The sequence below is a fragment of the Carcharodon carcharias genome, chromosome 1 (genome assembly GCF_017639515.1).
Source record: "Carcharodon carcharias isolate sCarCar2 chromosome 1, sCarCar2.pri, whole genome shotgun sequence".
Lineage (NCBI taxonomy): Eukaryota > Metazoa > Chordata > Chondrichthyes > Lamniformes > Lamnidae > Carcharodon > Carcharodon carcharias.
Genome location: NC_054467.1, coordinates 273,756,037 through 273,778,047, shown reverse-complemented (window position 1 = coordinate 273,778,047; position 22,011 = coordinate 273,756,037). Strand labels below are relative to the sequence as shown.

At 43.8% G+C, this 22,011-nt stretch overlaps 1 protein-coding gene across 1 annotated transcript in view; it reads left to right on the top strand.

Annotated features, from left to right (window-relative positions):
• The window catches only part of fbxo41 (F-box protein 41), a 302,145-nt gene that overhangs the window by 114,145 nt on the left and 165,989 nt on the right, over window positions 1-22,011 (top strand). Inside the window, exon 10 of the mRNA XM_041192053.1 lies at window positions 21,342-21,457. Coding sequence (XP_041047987.1) covers window positions 21,342-21,457 — 116 coding nt within the window. The remainder of the gene's footprint in view (window positions 1-21,341; window positions 21,458-22,011) is intronic.

The following is a 22,011-nucleotide window of genomic DNA, read 5'->3' as shown; positions in this document are numbered from 1 at the left end:
AAGGCAAATGCAATTTTGGCATTTATTGCTAAAGGAATAGAGTATAATAATAGGGAAGTATTGTTGCAACTGTACAAGGCATTGGTGAGACCACACCTGGAGTACTGTGCACAGTTTTGGTCCCCTTACTTGAGGAAGGACGTAGTTGCATCGGAGGCGGTTCAGAGGAGGGTCACTAGATTGATTCCAGAGATGAGGAGAGATTGAGCAGTTTAGGCCTATACTCGCTAGAGTTTAGAAGGATGAGAGGAGATCTAATTGAGGTGTATAAGATGCTAAAGGGGATAAGATGCTAAAGGGGAAAGACAAAGTAGACATGGGGCAGATGTTTCCCCTTGTGGGGTATTCTAGAATGAGAGGCCATAGTTTTAGGCTAAGGGGTGGTAGATTTAAATCAGAAGTGAAGAGGAATTACTTTTCTCAAAGGGTCGTGAATCTGTGGAATTCACTACCTCAGAGTGCAATGGATGCTAGGACGCTGAATAAGGAGGAGATAGACAGATTTTTAATTAGTAACGGGTTGAAAGGTTATGGGGAGAGGGCGAGAAATTGGAGTTGAGGTCGAAGTGAGATCAGCCATGATCGTAATGAATGGTGGGGCAGGCTCGAGGGGCTGAATTGCCTACTCCTGCTCCTAGTTCTTATGTTCTTATGTTCCAAGAGAGACAGTTATTAATATGGGAAATGGTGAACAGATCATGACAGGAAGGGACAGAGAATACAATTCTAAGACTGAATGAGCAGATACATCTAGACACTACAAAAATAATAAAAGGTCAAACTGAAGGCTCTAGCCTGAATTTTCCTGTTGGCGATTTGGGGGCGGGGCCCGCTTGCCGAGGGGAAAATGACATGGAATGATGTCGGGAGGAACCCCCGGCGTCATCCCAGTCCCTTTAAATTTTCAGGACGGTGAGCAGACAGCAAAATCAGCTGTCCGCCCGCCGACCTGTCAATGGCCAACTGAGACCATTGACAAGCTAATTAAAGTAATTAAAGGCCCTGCCCATCCAACCCTAAGGCTGGTGGGCATGCCAGGAGCCCCAGTGGGCTTCTGATAATACATGAAACCTCATCCACTGGTGGGATGAAGTTTAATGTTCCTTTTTAAAAACTTTAATAAATGTAATGTGATATTTATTAACATGTCCCATCTTGTGGGGGGACATAAGACCATAAGACACAGGAGCAGAAATTAGGCCATTCGGCCCATCGAGTCTGCTCTGCCATTTAATCATGGCTGATAAGTTTCTCAACCCCATTCTCCCACCGTCTCCCCGTAACCTTTGATCCCCATACCAATCAAGAACCTATCTATCTCGGTCTTAAATTCACTCAATGACCTGGCCTCCACAGCCTTCTGTGGCAATGAATTCCATAGATCCACCACTTTCTGGCTAAAGAAGTTTCTCCTCATCTCTGTTCTAAAAGGTCTTCCCTTTACTCTGAGGCTGTGCCCTCGGGTCCTAGTCTCGCCTACTAATGGAAACATCTTCCCCATGTCCACTCTATCCAGGCCTTTCAGTATTCTGTAAGTTTCAATCAGATCCCCCCTCATCCTTCTAAACTCCATTGAGTATAGACCCAGAGTCCTCAAACATTCCTCATATGTTAAGCCTTTCATTCCTGGGATCATTCTCGTGAACCTCCTCTGGACCCTCTCCAGGGCCAGCACATCCTTCCTGAGATACGGGGCCCAAAATTGCTCACAATATTCTAAATGTGGTCTGACCAGAGCCTTATAAAGCCTCAGCAGCACATCCCTGCTTTTATATTCTAGTCATCTCGAAATAAATGCCAACATTGCATTTGCCTTCCTAACTACCGACTCAACCTGCAAGTTAACCTTAAGAGAACCCTGGACTAGGACTCCCAAGTCCCTTTGCACTCCAGATTTCTGAATTCTCTCCCCATTTAGAAAATAGTCGATGCCTCTATTCTTCCTACCAAAGTGCATGATCTCACACTTGCCCACGTTGTATTCCATCTGCCACTTCTTTGCCCATTCTCCTAATCCTGTCCAAATACTTCTGCAGCCTCCCCGCCTCCTCAATACTATCTGTCCCTCCACCTATCTTTGTATCATCTGCAAACTTAGCCAGGATGTCCTCAGTTCCTTCATCTAGATCATTAATGTGTAAAGTGAAAAGTTGTGGTCCCAACACTGACCCCTGCGGAACTGCACTAGTCACCGGCCGCCATACTGAGGAGGACCCCCTTATCCCCACTCTCTGCCTCCTGCCAGAATATTGAAGGGTATGTGACATTTAGGAAGGACAGGAAGTTAGGAAAAGTTGGAGGGTTGGCTCTGTTAATTAATGATGGTATTAACACATTAAAGAGGGACGACCCAAGTTCAGGAAACCAGGAAGTAGAAGCGGTTTGCGTTGAAATGAGGAATGATAAAGGCATGAAGTCACTTGTGGGAGTGAGGTACAGGCCTCCTAATTGTAACTACCCCGTAAGACAGAGCATAAAAGAGATAATGGAAGCTTGCCAGAAAAGGTACAGCAAAATCATGGGGGGCGGGGAGGGGGGTGCGGATTTTAATCTACATTTAGACTGGAAAAATCAGATGGGCAAAGGTATCATAGATGAGGAGTTCATAGAATGTTTTCAGGATAGTTTCTTAGAACCACAGATTCTGGAGTCAACCAGACAGCAGACCACACTAGGCCTAGTATTGAGCAATGAGATAGGATTAATTGATAACCTCCTAGTGAAGTTAATGCGGTAGCAGAGTTCATAATATGATTGTATTTTACATTAATTTTGAGAGAGAAACGACTGTGGCCAAGACTAGTATTTTAAACTTAAATAAGGGCAATTAAGAGGACATGAAAGCAGAGCTAGCTAAAGTGAACTGGCAAATGAGGTTAATACTCTCTTTAGCTTTTTTAGTTGATGATGGGCCCTCCCCTTGGAGTTTTATTTCTCATTGGAATGTATCAATTCTGTGTATTCTGAAAAATCCCTTTAAATGTCTGCCACTGAATTTCTATTGACATATTAAAGAAAAAACATATAATTATGCAAAGACAGGTGGCAGGTCAGAAGATTGGAAAGAATATAAAGAACAGCAAAGAATGACAAAAAAATTAATAAGGAGGGAAAAATTAGAGTATGACAGAAAGTCAGTTAATAATATAAAGATGGGTAGCAAGAGTTTCTATAGATATTTACATAAGAAAAGAGTTAACAAAGTGAGTGTTTGTTCTACAGAGAGTACGTCTGGAGAATTGATAATGGGGAGTAGGGAGATGGCAGACAAATTAAAAAAGTAAAAGCAAAATACTGCGGATGTTGGAAATCTGAAACAAAAACAAAAATTGCTGGAAAAATTCAGCAGGTCTGACAGTGTCTGCAAAGAGAAAGATGGAGTTAATGTTTCGAGCCTGTATGACTCTTTTTCAGAACTATTTTGCTTCATTATAGAGGACACAAGCAACATCCCGGAAATAGCTGTAAACCAGGAAGTGGAAGAGAGGGAGGAACTCAGGAAAATCACAATCACCAAGGAAGTGGTATTGAGAAATGGTATTAAGAAATTGTTGGGGCTGTGGGCTGACAAATTCCCAGGTCCAGATGGATTTCACCCTAAAGTCTTGAAAGAAGTGGCTAGTGAGATAGTTGATACACTGGTTTTAATTTTCCAAAGTTCCCTAGATTTGGGGAAGGTTCTAATAGATTGGAAAATAGTAAATGTAAATCCTTTATTCAAAAGAGTGGGAGACAGAAAACAGGAAACTATAGGCCAGTTAACCTAACATCTGTCACAGGGAAAATGTTAGAACCTATTATTAAAGATGTTATAGCAGGATATTTAGAAAAATTCAAGGCAATCAGTCAGTCAACACAGTTTTGTAAAAGGGAAATCATGTTTAACCAATTTATTGGAGTTCTTTGAAGGATCACATGTGCTGTGGATAAAGGGGATGTACTGTACTTGGATTTCCTGAAGGCATTTGATAAAGTGCCATGTCAAAAGATATTGTAGAAAATGAAAGCTCATGGTGTAGAGAGTAACATATTGGCATGGATAGAAGATTGGCTAGCGAGCAGGAAGTAAAGAGTTGGCACAAGGGTATTTTTCTTGTTGGTAGGATGTGACGAGTAGTACGTCACAGGGATCAGTGCTGGGGCCTACACAATTTATATAAATGACTTGGATGAAAGGACCGAAGGAATGTATGTTAAATTTGCTGATGAGACAGGAAAGCAAATTGTGAAGAGGATGTAAGGATGCTACAAAGTGACATAGGTAGGGTATGTTAGTGAGCAAAGATCTGGCAAATAGAGTATAATGTGGGCAAATGTGAAATTGTTAATTTTGGCAGGAAGAATAAAAATGAAACTTATTATCCAAAGGGTGAGAGATTGCTGAGCCCTGAGATTCAGAGGGATCTGGGTGTCCTAGTGCATGAATCGCAAAAGGCTAGTATGCAGGTGCAGCAAGTAATTAGGAAAGCTAATAGATTGTTACAATTTATTATGAGGGGATTTGATTACAAAAGTAGGGAGACTATGCTTCAGTTGTACAGGAGATTGCTGAGTCCACATCGGGAGTATCGTGTACAGTACTGGTCCTCTGTCATGAAAATGTAATAATTCTTATAATATTATTGTGATTTATTGTAAAAGCAGGTTAATAGTGGGGTTTGGATAGTTTCTGTGCGTGTGTGTGGGTGTGCGTGTGGGTGTGTGTGCGCGTTATCTTTAATTAAATTGGAGACAGCTGGTCTGGAGGCTTTGACTCATTAAAAGAAGCTAGGTTTGAAATGCTAAATATGCAAACATGGCTGAAGTCTTAGAATGTGAGGTGAGGAGAATTTGCATTTTTTATATAAATCAGGGTAGTTTGAATTTCAAAGAGATGGTAGGATGTTACACCTAGCCAGAGAAGCTAGGCCAAGCAGTGTGTTTATTTTACCCAAAGGTTACTGATATTAACACCATGAAATGGTTTCATTATGAGAAAAGAAAGCTCCAAAGACATATGGGAACAGTAGGATTGACATTAAAAGTGAGAAAAGTGTATAAAGGAGAATGAGGCTTTCTGTCAGGGAAGGCATTGTAAGATCTACCAGAAGTGTGAAAAGCCTCCTGTATTTGGGATAAAACAGCGAGAGTTTGGCGTATAGAACAGCGAAAGTTCAGGGGATAGAAAAGCGAGCGTTCGGGGGATAAGACAGCGAGAGTTCGGGGGATAGGACGGCGGGAGTTCAGGGGATAGGACAGCGAGCATTCAAGGGATAAGACAGTGAGCGTTCGGGGGATAAGACAGCGAGAGTTCGGGGGATTAGGCAGCGAGAGGTCGGGGGATAGGACGGTGAGAGTTCAGGGGATAAGGCAGCAAGAGTTCGGGGGATAGGACGGCGAGAGTTCGGGGGATAAGTCAGCGAGAGTTCGGGGGATAGGACAGTGAGAGTTCAGGGGATAGGACAGCGAGCGTTCGGGGATAAGACAGTGAGTGTTCGGGGGATAAGACAGCGAGAGTTCAGGAGATAAAACAGTGGGTGCTCAGGAGAAAAAATAGTGAGAGTTCAGCGGATAAAAGAGCCAGAGTTCAGGAAATAAAACAATGAGAACCTGGCAGGTAAAACAGTGAGAGTTTAGGGGATAAAACAGCGAGAGTTCAGGGGATAAAACAGCGAGAGTTCAGGGGATAAAACAGCGAGAGTTCAGCAGATAAAACAGCAAGAGTTCAGCAGATAAAACAGTGGGTGTTCAGGAGAAAAAATAGTGAGAGTTCGGCGGATAAAAGAGCGAGGATTCAGGAAATAAAATAATGAGAACCCAGCAGGTAAAACTGCGAGACTTCATGAGATAAAAAACTGCGAGAGATCACGACATAAAACTGCGAGAGTTCACAAGATAAAACTGCGAACGTTCAGGGGATAAAACAGTGAGAGTTTGGGAGATAAAGCAGCGAGAGTTCAGGAGGTAAAGCAGCAATAGTACAGGGGATAAAACAGCGAGAGTTCGGGATAAAACAGCAAGAGTTCGGGGGATTAAACAACAGGAGTTCGGGAGATAAAACAGAGAGAGTTCGGGAGATAAAACAGCCAGAGTTCTGGAGATAAAACAGCCAGAGTTCAGGGGATAAAGCAGCAAGAGTTCGGGAGATTAAACAGTGAGAGTTCAGGAGAAAAAACAGTGGGAGTTTGAGAGATAAGACAGTGAGACTTCACGGGATAAAAGAGTTCAGGGGATAAAACAGCGAGAGTTCAGGGGATTAAACAGCAGGAGTTCAGGAGATAAAACAGAGTGAGTTCAGGAGTGAAAAAATATCAAGACTTCGGGAGATAAAACAGAGAGAGTTCGAGAGATAAAACAGCCAGAGTTCTGGAGATAAAACAGCAAGTGTTCGGGAGATAAAACAGTGGGAGTTCAGCAGATAAAACAGACAGAGTTCTGGAGATAAAACAGCCGGAGTTCATGGGATAAAACAGACAGAATTCAGGGGATAAAACAGCGAGAGTTAGGGGGATAAAACAGCGAGAGTTCAGGGGATTAAACAGCGAGAGTTCAGCAGATAAAGCAGTGATAGTTCAGGGGATAAAACAGCGAGATTTCGGGGATAAAACAGTGGGAGTTCAGTGGATAAAGCAGTGAAAGTTATGGAGATAAAACAGCGAGAGTTATTGAGATAAAACAGAGAGAGTTTGTGAGATAAAACAGTGGGAGTTCTGGAGTTAAAACAGCCAGAGTTCAGGGGATAAAGCAGCAAGAGTTCGGGAGATTAAACAGTGAGAGTTCGGGAGAAAAAACAGTGGGAGTTTGAGAGATAAGGCAGCGAGACTTTACGGGATAAAAGAGTTCATGAATTTGTGAGATAAAACAGTGAGAGTTCGGGCGATTAAACAGCAGGAGTTCAGGAGATAAAACAAAGTGAGTTCAAGAGTGAAAAAATATCAAGACTTCGGGAGATAAAACAGAGAGAGTTCGGGAGATAAACAGCCAGAGTTTTGGAGATAAAACAGCCAGAGTTCACAGGATAAAAAGACAGAGTTAAGGAAATAAAACAATGAGAACCTGGCAGGTAAAACAGTGAGAGTTCAGGGGATAAAACAGCGAGAGTTCAGGGGATAAAACAGCGAGAGTTCAGGGGATAAAACAGCGAGAGTTCAGCAGATAAAACAGCAAGAGTTCAGCAGATAAAACAGTGGGTGTTCAGGAGAAAAAATAGTGAGAGTTCGGCGGATAAAAGAGCGAGGATTCAGGAAATAAAATAATGAGAACCCAGCAGGTAAAACTGCGAGACTTCATGAGATAAAAAACTGCGAGAGATCACGACATAAAACTGCGAGAGTTCACAAGATAAAACTGCGAACGTTCAGGGGATAAAACAGCGAGAGTTTGGGAGATAAAGCAGCGAGAGTTCAGGAGGTAAAGCAGCAATAGTACAGGGGATAAAACAGCGAGAGTTCGGGATAAAACAGCAAGAGTTCGGGGGATTAAACAACAGGAGTTCGGGAGATAAAACAGAGAGAGTTCGGGAGATAAAACAGCCAGAGTTCTGGAGATAAAACAGCCAGAGTTCAGGGGATAAAGCAGCAAGAGTTCGGGAGATTAAACAGTGAGAGTTCAGGAGAAAAAACAGTGGGAGTTTGAGAGATAAGACAGTGAGACTTCACGGGATAAAAGAGTTCAGGGGATAAAACAGCGAGAGTTCAGGGGATTAAACAGCAGGAGTTCAGGCGATAAAACAGAGTGAGTTCAGGAGTGAAAAAATATCAAGACTTCGAGAGATAAAACAGCCAGAGTTCTGGAGATAAAACAGTGGGAGTTCAGCAGATAAAACAGACAGAGTTCTGGAGATAAAACAGCCGGAGTTCATGGGATAAAACAGACAGAATTCAGGGGATAAAACAGCGAGAGTTAGGGGGATAAAACAGCGAGAGTTCAGGGGATTAAACAGCGAGAGTTCAGCAGATAAAGCAGTGATAGTTCAGGGGATAAAACAGCGAGATTTCGGGGATAAAACAGTGGGAGTTCAGTGGATAAAGCAGTGAAAGTTATGGAGATAAAACAGCGAGAGTTATTGAGATAAAACAGAGAGAGTTTGTGAGATAAAACAGCGGGAGTTCTGGAGTTAAAACAGCCAGAGTTCAGGGGATAAAGCAGCAAGAGTTCGGGAGATTAAACAGTGAGAGTTCGGGAGAAAAAACAGTGGGAGTTTGAGAGATAAGACAGCGAGACTTTACGGGATAAAAGAGTTCATGAATTTGTGAGATAAAACAGTGAGAGTTCGGGCGATTAAACAGCAGGAGTTCAGGAGATAAAACAAAGTGAGTTCAAGAGTGAAAAAATATCAAGACTTCGGGAGATAAAACAGAGAGAGTTCGGGAGATAAACAGCCAGAGTTTTGGAGATAAAACAGCCAGAGTTCACAGGATAAAAAGACAGAGTTCATGGGATAAAACAGCGACAGTTAAGGGGATAAAACAGCGAGAGTTCCGGGGATTAAACAGCGGGTGTTCATGAGATAAAACAGAGAGAGTTCAGGAGTGAAAAAATATCAAGAGTTCGGGAGATAAAACAGAGAGAGTTCAGGGGATAAATGAGTGGGAATTCGGGAGATAAAACAATGGGAGTTGGGAGATAAAACAGTGAGAGTTTAAGAGATAAAGCAGCGGACTTTCGGTGGATAAATCAGCGAGAGTTCATAAGATAAAGCAGCGAGAGTTCATGGGATAAAACAGTGAGAGTTCAGGAGATAAAACAGTGATATTTCAGGAGATAAAACAGCGATAGTTCAGTGGATAAAACAGCGAGAGTTCAGCATATAAAGCAGTGATAGTTCAGGGGATAAAACAGCGAGATTTCGGGGGATAAAACTGGGAGTTCAGCGGATAAAGCAGTGAAAGTTATGGAGATAAAACAGCGAGAGTTTGGGAGATAAAACAGGGAGAGTTTGTGAGATAACAGCGGGAGTTCAGGAGATAAAACAGTGAGTTCGGCGAATAAAGCAGCGATAGTTCAGGGGATAAAACGGCAACAGTTCAGGGGATAAACAGTGAGAGTTAAGCGGATAAAACAGCAATTGTTCAGGAGATACAATAGTGAGAGTTCGGGGGATAAAACAGTGAGAGTTCAGGAGATAAAACAGCGAGAATTAAGCGGATAAAACACCGAGAACCCGGCAGATCAAACACAGAGTTCAGGGGATAAAAGAACGAAGAAAAGTACAGCACAGGAACAGGCCCTTTGGCCCTTCAAGCCTACGCCGATCATATCACATTTTGCACTTCCGGGGTCCGTATCCCTCTATTTCCATCCTATTCATGTATTTGTCAAGCTGCCTCTTAAACACCACTATCGTACCTGCTTCCACCACCTCCTCTGGCAGCGAATTCCAGACACTCACTACACTCTGCGTAAAAAACTTGCCCCGCACATCTCCTCTATAGTTTTCTCCTCTTACCTTAAATCTATGTCCCCTAGTAATTGACTTTTCCATCCTGGGAGAAAGCTTCTGACTATCTACTCTGTCCACGCCACTCGTAATTTTGTAAACTTCTATCAAGTTGCCCCTCAATCTCCGTCGCTCTAGTGAGAACAATCCAAGTTTCACCAACCTCTCCTCATAGCTAATAACCTCCAGACCAGGCAGCATCCTGGTAATCCTCCTCTGCACCCTCTCCAAAGCCTCCATATCCTTCTGGTAATGTGGTGACCAGAATTGCATGCAGTATTCCAAGTGTGGCCTAACCAAGGTTCTATACAGCTGCAGCATGACTTCCCAGCTTTTATACTCAATACCCCTGCCAATGAAGGCAAGCATGCCATATGCCTTCCTGACTACCTTATCCGCCTGCATTACCACTTTCAGTGACCTGTGGACCTGTACACCCAGATCCCTCTGCCTGTCGATGCACTTAAGGGTTCTGCCATTTACTGTATAATTCCTGCCTGTATTAGACCTTCCAAAATGCATTACCTTGCATTTGTCCGAATTAAACTCCATCTGCCATTTCTCTGCCCAAGTCTCCAACCAATCTATATCCTGTTGTATCCTTTGACAATCCTCTTCACTATCTGCAACTCCTCCAACCTTAGTGTCGTCTGTAAACTTACTAATTAGCCCAGTTACATTTTCCTCCAAATCATTTATGTATACAACAAACAGCAAAGGTCCCAGCACTGATCTCTGCAGAACTCCTCTAGTCACAGCTCTCCATTCAGAAAAGCACCCTTCCACTACTACCCTCTGTCTTCTATGACCAAGCCAATTCTGTATCTATCTTGCCAGTTCACCTCTGATCCCGTGCAACTTTACCTTCTGTACCAGTCTGCCATGAGGGACCTTGTCAAAGGCCTTACTGAAATCCATGTATATAACATCCACTGCCCTTCCATAGTCGATCATCTTTGTCATTTCCTCGAAAACCTCGATCAAGTTAGTGAGACACGACCTCCTCTTCACAAAACCATGCTGCCTCTCACTAATACGCCCATTTGCTTCCAAATGGTAGTAAATCCTGTCATGAAGAATCTTCTCCAATAATTTCCCTACCACTGACGTAAGGCTCACCAGCCTATAATTTCCTGGATTATCCATGCTACCCTTCTTAAACAATGGAACAACATTGGCCATTCTCCAGTCCTCTGGGACCTCACCCATAGCCAGTGAGGATACAAAGATTTCTGTCAAGGCCCCAGCAATCTCCTCCCTTGCCTCCCTCAGTACTCTGGGGTGGGTCCCATCTGGCCCTGGGGACTTATCCACCTTAATATTCTTCAAGACGCCTAACACCTCTTTTTTGATCTTAACATGATCCAGGCTATCTACACACTCTTCCCTAGACAAATCGACCGCTAAGACCTTCTCTTTGGTGAATACTGATGAGAAGTATTCATTTAGTATCTCTCCTATTTCTTTTGGCTCCACACACAGATTCCCACCTCTGTCCCTGAGTGGGCCTACCCTTTCCCTGGCTACCCTCTTGCTTTTTACATATGTATAACAGGCCTTGGGATTTTCCTTAATCCTGGTAGTCATCTATGTCGTTTATATAAATGACAAATAACATGGGACCGAGCACAGATCCCTATGGTATGCCACTGGACACTGACTTCCAGTCACTAAAGCAACCTTCTGTCATTACCCTCTGCCTCATTTGCGGGCATGAGAGCAGGGTGGAGTGTTGAAATGGCAAGCGACAGGAAGGTCAGGGTCATGCTTGTGGACAGACTGAAGCTTTCATGCCCACATGTCTGTCCTTGGCCTGCTGCATTGTTCCAGTGAAGCTCAACGCAAACTGGAGGAACAGCACCTCATCTTCCGACTAGGCACTTTACAGCCTTCCGGACTGGATATTGAGTTCAACAATTTTAGATCATGAACTCTCTCCTCCATCCCCACCCCCTTTCTGATACCCCCCCTTTTTTCCTAATAATTTATATAGATGTTTCTTTTCCCACCTATTTCCATTATTTTTAACTGTATTTCCATGCATTGTTGTATCTCTACCTTTTAGCCTATTTCGATCCCTTCCCCCCACCCCACCCCACCCCCACTAGGGCTATCTGTACCTTTATTATCACATTCCTTAGATAATATCACCAGCTTCAACACCTCTTTGTCCTTTTGTTTATGACATCTTTTGGCTATATCCACCTACCACTGGCCCTCTATCCAGCTCTACCTGTCCCACCACCCCCCCCACCCCCTTAAACCAGTTTATATTTCACCTCTTTTCTATTTTTCCTTAGTTCTGTTGAAGAGTCATACGGACTCGAAACATTAACTGTGTTCCTCTCCGCAGATGCTGTCAGAACTGCTGAGTTTTTACAGGTATTTTTGTTTTTGTTTTGGATTTCCAGCATCCGTTTTTAGCTTTTATATTAAACTGTACCATGTTGTGGTCGCTATCACTAAAATGCCCGCTCACCACCACCTCAGCAACTGGTTCGGCTTCATTCCCTGACTACCTGCCTGCCTCCCTTCTTTTGACTGGTGGTCACCCATTCCCTCTCTGACTGCACTTTCTTAAGCTGCGGAGTGACCACATCCAAAATGTGCTATCCACGTAACCCTCAGCCTTGCGGATGCATCACTGTGTCTCCAGCTGATGTTCAAGCTCCGAAACCCGTTGCTCGAGCTGCTGAAGCCGGTGGCACTTCCTGCACATGTGGTCATCCAGACTGCAAGGAGTGTCTTAAGAATTTCCACATGCTGCAGGCCGTACAACACACGGGACTGAGCTCCCTTGCCATATTTTTTGTTAGTTTTTAATTAAAAGACTATTTCCTTAAATTTAGGCCCCGCTTTGCTCACTGAAGTCTCACTCTTTACAGCTCCAATCCGGTCACTAAATCTCGCTCTTTACAGCCGCACTCTGCTCACTGAAGATCTTCGAAGACCTCTATGACTCTATTAAGAAGTATTTGGATGTGCACTTGCGATGCCATGGCATACAAGGCTATGGGCCTATTGCTGGAAAATGGGATTAGAATAGTTAGGCACTTGTTTGACCAGCGCAGACTCGATTGGCCGAAGGGTCTTTTTCCCTGCTGTAGACCTCTACGACTTGATGAATCCCTCCTCCTTTTGCCAACAACCCTCTCTTTCTTTATACATATTTTCCTCTTTGAATGCAAATTCTCATTGTCACTCGGTTTTTTACAACTTTAAATCTTATAACAATAAAACCCTTTCATAAACCCACTTCACTAGTAAGCTTTGAAATAAAATAAACACATTGGGCAGAATTTTGCCCTTGGCTGGCGGGCGGGCCGCCATTTTGAGTGGGCGAGCCAATGAAGGCCCACCCAGAGGCCTGCCCGACGGTAAGTGCTATGCACTTCCTGTGCGGGTGGGGAGGAATTCCTCAACTGTCAGAGTGTGCTCTTTCGGGCATGCGCAAGAAACAGCGCACTGCTCCCTGAGACTAAGTGCTCTCTCAGGGAGAGCGCTGAAAGCTTTATAAATGTCAAAAATAGAAAAATAAAAAAATTATTAACATGTCCCCCTCATGTGACAATGCCACATGAGATGGGACATGTTAATAAATATGACTAAAACTTTATTAGACTTTCTAAAAACAGACATGAAACCTCATCCCGCCAGTGGATGAGGTTTCATGTTTTTTCAGAAGCCCGCTGGGGCACCTGGCCTGCCCACCAGCCTTAAGGTTGGACGGGCAGGGCCTTTAATTGGGTTAACTACCCTGTCAATGGCCTCAATTGGCCATTGACAGGTCGGCGGGCGGACAGCTGATTGCGCTGTCCCCCTGCCTTCCTGAATATTTAAATTGGGTGGGATGACGCTGGGGGGATCCCCTGGTGTCATCCCGCATCATTTTCACGTCAGCAAGCAGGCCCCGCCCCCAACTCACCGATGGGAAAATTTCTGGCCATTGTTTCTGAGTTTCAGCTGGTTAAGTGTAATATTTCACTTGCTCTTTTGAATGGTCTATTTAAAAATGCAAGTAACCCCCTTTACACCTCACCTTCTAATTCCCTATGTCTACCTAATTACCATTTCAAACCGACTTCTAATCTATATATCAAAGCCTCTAGACAAGCTGGCTTAAATCCAATTAGGACACACACACATACAGCACTAAACTTTATTTTATAATAATTTCCAATAACATCATAGACATTATTACATCTTCTTGACAGCCTGTATCTGTTTAAATCTATTTTTTTTTACCGTTGACTTAACGGTGGTGTAACTGGAAGACAGATTAATTAGCGGTTTTAGGAGTTATTATAATAGTCATTTGTAGACCTATATATGTGATTGAAATCTCTTCTTTTGTTAATAAATGTTTAATTTAGTTTTCTAAAGGTCTCTGAAGCCTTGGTAGACTTATTACTTCTGAATCCAGGGCATGCACCTCGAAATAAAATGCAAACTGTAAAATTGTTGAGACTGTGTGATCAAATTTCCCTTGTGGATTTGATCCTCTTGGCACACATTGTCTGTCGTGACATGACAGTCTCCTTATTTAAAGAGAGATGTAAGTAAGTTAGAAGCAGTTCAGAGAAGGTTTACTAGACTAATCCCAGGAATGGGTGGGTTTTCTTATGAGGAAAGGCTGGACAGATTATGCTTGTATCCACTGGAATTTAGAAGAGTAAGAGGTGACTTAATTGAAACTTTTAAGATCCTGAGGGTTCTTGACAGGGTGAATGTGGAGAGGATGTTTTCTTTTGTGGGAGAATCTAGAACTAGGGCTCACAGAATCACAGAGGGTGACCATTTGGCCCATCGTGTCTGCACCGGCTCTCCAAATGAGCATTATGACCTAGTGCCATTGCCCTGCCTTTTCCCCGTATCCTTGCACATTGTTCCTATTCAAATAATCATCTAATTCCCTCTTGAATGCCTTGATTGAATCTGCCTCCACCAGATTTCCAGACAGTACATTCCAGACCTGAACCACTCGGTGTGTGAAAAAGTTTTTTCTGATGTCACATTTGCTTCTTTTGTAAATCACTTTAAATCTGTGCCTCTCATTCTTGATCCTTTTACGAATGGGAACAGCTTCTCCCTATCTACTCTGTCCGGCCCCCTCATGATTTTGAACATCTCTATCAAATCTCCTCTCAGCCTTCTTCTCTCCAAGGAGAATAGTTCCAGCCTCTCCAATCTATCCTCATAGATGAAGTTTCTCATTCCTGGAGCCATTCTTGTAAACCTCTTCTGCACTCTCTCCAATGTGTTCACATCCTTCCTATAATATGGTGCCCAATATTGTACACAATATTCCAGCTGAGGTCTAACGAGTGTCTTATATAAATTCAGCATAACCTCCCTGCTCTTGTATCTATGCCCGTATTAATAAAGCCAGGATACTATATTACTTTATTGCTTTATTAACTGCTCTCTCCACCTGTCCTGCCACTTTTAATGATCTATGCACATATACACCCAAGTCTTTCTGCTCTTGCACCCCCTTCCAAATTTCACCACTTATTTAATATTGTCTGTCCATGTTCTTCGTATGAAAATGCATCACCTCACACTTCTCCACAATGAACTTCATCTGCCATCTATCTGCCCACTCCACCAACTTATCTATGTCCTCTTGAAGTTCCACACCATTCTCCTCACAGTTCACAACACTCCCAAGCTTCGTATCATCTGCAAACTTTGAAATTGTCCCCTGCTCACCAAGATCTAGATCATTAATATATATCAGAAAAAGCAAGGGTCTCAATACTGATCCCTGGGGAACTCCACTACAAACCTTCCTCCAGCCCGAATAATATCCATTGCCCATTACTCTCTCCTTCCTATTTTTCAGCCAATTTTGTATCCATGTTGCTCCTGTCCCTTTTATTCCCCGAGTAATAACTGTTGAAAAATAAGGGATCGCTTATTTAAGACAGAGATGTGGACAAATTTTTTCTCTCAGAGTGTTCTGAGTCTTTGGAACTCTCTTCCTCAAAAGGCGGTAGGCAGGAATTAGGGTTGAGGTTACATTCAGATCAGCAATGATCTTATTGAATGGCAGAGCAGGCTTGAGTGGCCGAATGGTCTACTCCTGCTTCTAATCCGTATGTTCGTATGAAACCTATAAAATTCTGACAGGGCTGGACAGAGTGGATGCAGGGATGACGTATCCTCTGGCTGGGCGGTCTAGAATAAGGGGTTACAGTCTCAGGATACGTGGTAGGCCTTTTAGGACTGAGGTGAAGAGAAATGTATTCACTCAGAGGGTGGTGAACCTATGGAATTCTCTACCACAGAAAGCTGTAGAGGTCAAGTCACTGAATATATTTAAGAAGGAAACAGCTACATTTCTAGATATTTTAAGGTGGCGGTAGATAGATTCTTAACAAAAATAAAAATACCTGGAAAAACTCAGCAGGTCTGACAGCATCTGTGGAGAGGAGCACAGTTAACGTTTCGAGTCCGTATGACTCTTCAACAGAACTAAGTAAAAATAGAAGAGAGGTGAAGTATAAGCTCGTTTAAGGGGGGTGGGACAAGTAGAGCTGGATAGAGGGCCAGTGGTAGGTGGAGATAGCCAAAAGATGTCATAGACAAAAGGACAAAGAGGTGTTGAAGGTGGTGATATTATCTAAGGAATGTGCTAATTAAGGTTAGAAAGCAGGACGAGCAAGGTACAGATAGCCTGAGGGGTGGGGTGAAGGTTTCGAAAAAGGCTAAAAGGTAGAGATAAAACAATGGATGGAAATACATTTAAAAATAATGGAAATAGGTGGGAAAAGAAAAATCGATATAAATTATTGGGAAAAAAAGGGGGGGGATCGGAAAAGGGGTGGGGATGGAGGAGAGAGTTCATGATCTAAAATTGTTGAACTCAATATTCAGTCTGGAAGGCTGTAAAGTGCCTAGTCGGAAGATGAGGTGCTGTTCCTCCAGTTTGCGTTGAAATTCACTGGAACAATGCAGCAGACCAAGGACGGACATGTGGACATGAGAGCAGGATGGCGTGTTGAAATGGCAAGTGACAGGGAGGTCTGGGTCATGCTTGCAGACAGACTGAAGGTGTTCTGCAAAGCGGTCACCCAGTCTGCGTTTGGTCTCTCCAATGTAGAGGAAACCGCATTGGGAGCAACGAATGCAGTAGACTAAGTTGAGGGAAGTGCAAGTGAAATGCTGCTTCACTTGAAAGGGGTGTTTGGGAAGTAAAGGGGCAGGTGTTGCACCTTCTGCGGTTGCATGGGAAGGTGCCGTGGGAGGGGGTGATGGAGGAGCGGACCAGGGTGTCCCAGAGGGAACGATCCCTGCGGAATGCCGCCGGTGGGGGTGAAGGGAAGATATGTTTGGTGGTGGCATCATGCTGGAGTTGGCAGAAATGGCGGAGGATGATCCTTTGAATGCGGAGGCTAGTGGGGTGATAAGTGAGGACAAGGGGGACCCTATCATGTTTCTAGGAGGAAGAGGAAGGTGTGAGGGTGGATGCGTGGGAGATGGGCTGGACACGGTTGAGGGCCCTGTCAACCACCGTGGGTGGAAAACCTCAATTAAGAAACTGTTTTTGAAAGTGGCATCATCAGAACAGATGCGACGGAGGTGAAGGAACTGAGAGAATGGGATGGAGTCCTTACAGGAAGCGGGGTGTGAGGAGACGTAATCAAGGTAGCTGTGGGAGTCAGTAGGCTTGTAATGGATATTGGTGGACAGTCTATCACCAGAAATTGAGACAGAGAGGTCAAGGAAGGGAAGGGAAGTGTCAGAGATGGACCATGTGAAAACGATGGAGGGGTGGAAATTGGAAGCAAAATTAATAAATTTTTCCAGGTCCAGCCGAGAGCAGCACCGAAGTAATCATCAATGTGCCAGAGAAAGAGTTGTGGGAGGGGGCCGGAGTAGGACTGGAACAAGAGAGAGACAGGTTAGAGTGGGTCAGAGGATCAGAGAAATTGAGACAACTAATGTCACGCCGGCAGTTCTCAATGAAAAGATCAAGAGAAGGTAAGAATCCAGAGGGAGGGATCCAGGTGGGGGGAGAATATTGGATGTGGGTAAAAGGATCCGTTGAACGGGGAGAGGACTCCTGCCTAAAGAAGTGAGCACGGAGCCGAAGGCGGCGGAAGAAAAGTTCAGCATCATGCCGAGCCCGAAAGTCATTGAGATGAGGGCATAACGGTATGAAATTAAGTCCTTTGCTGAGCACTGAATGTTCAGCATCGCAGAGGGGAAGGTCAGGGGGTATGGTGAATACACGGCCGGGGCTGGGATTGGAAGACAGAATAGGGACAGAGGGACAGGCAGGGGTGGAGTGTCCTAGATGGGTGTTGGTGTCGATGAATTGTTGGAGCTTGCGTTCCTTTGCACCTGAATGAAAGAGACAAAGTTCTTATTGAGGCGTCGGATGAGACGAAAAGTAAAATGAAACTGGGGGCACGCGCAGCTTAGAAAAATGGTGCGGCGGTGCTGAGGGAGAGGTCGAGTGTGTTCATATGGCGGTGCATGGCACTGAGTGTGGATCTCACAATGCTATGAGAACAGCAGTCCGAGGAGTGTTGTATGTCCCGGAGATACCTGTAATCCTGGGTGGGTCCATGTGGGGTAAGTCGGAGATGGAGACAGTCACTGAGGAAGGAAAAATGGCTGTGAAAGCGGGTTTTAGTAAACACCTTATAGATAGATTCTTGTTAGACAAGGCAATCAAAGATTAGCAAGAACAAATGTGGGCCCATTTCATGTGGAGACAAGCAAATTTATAATGGAGAATAAAAAACCTAACTAGAGGAGATGCAATTCTAGACCTAGTCTTGGGGAACGAAGAAGGACAAGTGGGTGAAGTGACAGTTGGCGACCATAACGGGGACAGTGATCACAATTCAGTTAGATTTAGCATTACCATGGGCAGAGTCAACATGGATTTATGAAAGGGAAATCATGTTTGACAAATCCATTGGAGTTTTTTAAGATGCTGCTTATAGCATAGATAAAGTTGAACCAGTGAATGTGGTGAATTTGGATTTTCAGAAGGCTTTTGATAGGGTCCTACACAGGATTCTAGTAAACCAAGTTAGATCACATGGGATTGGGGTTAGTATACTGCTATGGTTTGAGAATTTGTTAATGGCCAGAAAAGAGAGAGTCGCAATAAACAGGGGTGATGGCGTAGGGGTATTGTCGCTGAACTAGTAATCCAGACTCTGTTTGATTGCATTAAGCTTTTCTAAATGTCCTGCTATTTCTTCCTTAATAATGGGCTCTAGCATTTTCCCAATGACAGATGTTAGGCTGACTGGCCTATAGTTTCCTGCTTTTTGCCTCCCTCCCTTCTTGAACAGGGCATCACATTAGCGGTTTTCCAATCCGCTGGGGCCCTCCTGGAATCCAGTGAGTTCTGGAATAGTTTGACCAATGCCTCCACTATCTCTGCAGCCACTTCCTTAAAAACCCTTGGATGCAGGCCATCAGGTCCTGGTGACTTATCTGCCTTTACTCCCATTAGTTTGTCCCATTTGTTTGTCAAGTACTTTGTCTCTCTATATAAGTGATTTGATGTGGGGACCAAATGCGATAGTTTTGAATTTGCTGATGACATGAAACTAGGTTGGAATGTAAGTTGTGTGGAGGATGCAAGGAGGCTTCATGGGCATTTGGCAGCTTCAATGAATGGGCAAGAACATGGCAGATGGAATATAATGTGAATAAGCCTGAAATTATCCACTTGGGTAGGAAAACAGAAAGGCAGAATATTTCATATATGTTGAGAGATTGGGAAGTGTTGATGCCCAAATGGACCTTGTGGGGGGCAACATGCAGGTGCAGCAAGCAATTAGGAAGGCAACTTGCCTTCCTTGCAAGAAGTTTTGAGTACAGGAGTAAAGATGTCTTGCTGTAATCATATAGAGCCTTTGGTGAGACTGCATCTGGAGTATTGTGTACAGTTTTGGTCTCCCTATTTAAGGAAGGATATACTTGCCATAGAGGGAATGCAATGGAGGCTTACCACACTAATGCCTGGGATGGCAGGATTTTTACAAATTCATTCATGGGATGTGGGCATTGCTGGCTAGGCCAGCATTTATTGCCTGTCCCTAATTGCCCTTGTTCAGAGGGCATTTAAGAGTCAACCACATTGCTGCGGGACTGGAGCCACATATAGGCCAGATCAGGTAAGGACATCAGATTTCCTTCCCTAAAGAACATTAGTGAACCAGATGGGCTTTTACAACAATCAACAATGGTTTCATGGCTATCATTGGACTTTTAATTCCAGATTTTTATTGAATTCAAATTCCACCATCTGCCGTGGTAGGATTTGAACCCAGGTCCCCAGAACATTACCCTGGGTCTCTGGAATACTAGTCTTATGAGGAGAGGTTGAGGAAACTGTGCCTGTATTCTCTAGAGTTTCAAAGAATGAGAGGTGATCTTATTGAAACTGAGAACATTCTTACAGAGCATGCGAGGGTAGATGTGGATAGGCCATTTAAAACTGAGATGAGGAGTTATTTCTTCACTTAGACGATGTTGAATCTTTGGAATTCTCTACCCCAGAGGGCTGTGGAAGCTCAATCGTTGAGCATGTTCAAGACAGAAATTAATAGATTTCTGGATACTGTTGACAATCAAGGGATATGGGGATAGTGGGGAAGAATGATAGAGGTAGATGATCTGTTTGAATGGTGAAGAAGGCTTGATGGGCTAAATGGTTTAATCTTGCTCCTATCCCCTGTGTTCCTATGTTGTTGCAAAGGGAATGGAACATAAAAGAAGGGCTAAAATAAAGCAAAATACTGCAGGTGCTAGAAATCTGACACAAACACAGAAAATGCTGGTCTGACAGCATCTGTGGAAAGAGAAAGAGTGTTAACGTTTCGAGTCCGTATGACCCTTCTTCAGAGCTACCAATTTTTTTTTACAAGGGTAAGCACTCTGAAAAGAATAACATGGACAAGTAACAGATGGCCCTTGTGGGAGTGGGGTGGGGGGATCGGCGATGTTGGGGAAAAAAGGATCGAAAATGAGATAGAAAGGGGTGATTAAAAATAAGGGGTCTCCCATTTAAAATGGAGATGAGGATAATTTTTTTTCTCTTCTGAAGTTGTGAGTCGTTTCCGCAGAGAGCATGGAGACAGGGTCATTTAATATTTTGAAGGCAGAGGTCGATAGATTCTTGTCTAAAGGGGTGTCAGAGGTTACTGGGGTAGGCGCGAATGTGGAGTTGAGCCAGATCAGCCATGGGTCAACAAAGGGACCTGGGTGTCCTTGTACACCGATCACTGAAAGCAAGCATGCAGGTGCAGCAAGCAGTTAAGAAGGCAAATGGTATGTTGGCCTTCGTTTCGAGAGGATTTAGTACTGGAGCAAGGATGTCTTACTACAGCTGTACAGGGCCTTGCTGAGACCACATCTGGAGAACTGTGTGCTGTGTTGGTCACCTTACCCAAGAAAGGATATACCTGCCATAGATGAAGTGCAGCGAAGGTTCACCAGGCTGATTCCAGACAAGACCACCATGCTACTGCCTACTCCTGCTCATAATTCTGTATTCATATGTATCCACAATCATCTTCCTTTGTGCTAGGAATAATTCCAACCAGTGGAGAGTTTTACCCCTCATTCCCATTGACTCGTTTTGCTAGGACCCCTTGATGCCGCAGTCAGTCAAATGCTGCCTTGAGGGTCAAGGGCAGTCACTCTCACCTCACCCTTTAAGTTCAGCTCTTTGTCCATTTTTGGACCAAGGCTGTAATGAGGTCAGCAACTCAGAACTTCAAAAGGACATAGGTTGGTGGAATGGGTGGACAAGAGCAGATGAAATTTAAGAAAATGTCAGGTGATTTTATTTACTCATTAGTAACATCCTGCATCTCTTTTATTCATATGTATAGGTGAAATCTGTTTGGATTGCAATTACAGTAACATAATATTTTGTATGTTTCAGTTCATGGTGACCCTTTCCCAGTGGTGTACACAGACACACTCACTTACTCTGCAAGGCATCAAACCTCGTCCAAAAGGGAAGAAGGAGAGTAAGGAGGAATATCTCAAAAGCACGCAGTGAGTTGCAAGAATTTATTGTCCAAACAATGATGACAATGTGGAGTTCATGTCCTTAGGGAGTGTTGGAAGCAAATTCTTCAGATGTATTTCAGAGGAACGTAAGAAATAGGAGCAGGAGTTGGCCATTCGGCCCCTCAAGCCTGCCTCGCCATTCAATAAGATCATGGCTGACCTACCTCAGGCCTCAATTCCTCTTTCGTGCCAGCTCCTCATAACCCTCAGCGCCCGATATTTCAAAACCCTGTCTACCTTCTCTTTAAACACATTCAGTGATCTTGCCTCCACAACTCTGGTTAAATATTGGGAAGACTGAAGGCATTGTTTTCAGCCCATGCTCCAAATTGCATTCCTCATCCCTCTACCTGGCATCAATCTGAGATTAAACCAGTCTGTTTGCAATCTTTGTGTCATGTTTGACCCTAACATGAACTTATGGCCTCATGCTTGCGCCATCACTAAGACTGCTATTTACACCTCAGAAACATCGCTCAATTTGTCCTGGGTCTCAGAATCATGGAATATTAATGGCACAGAAGGAGGCCATTTGGCCC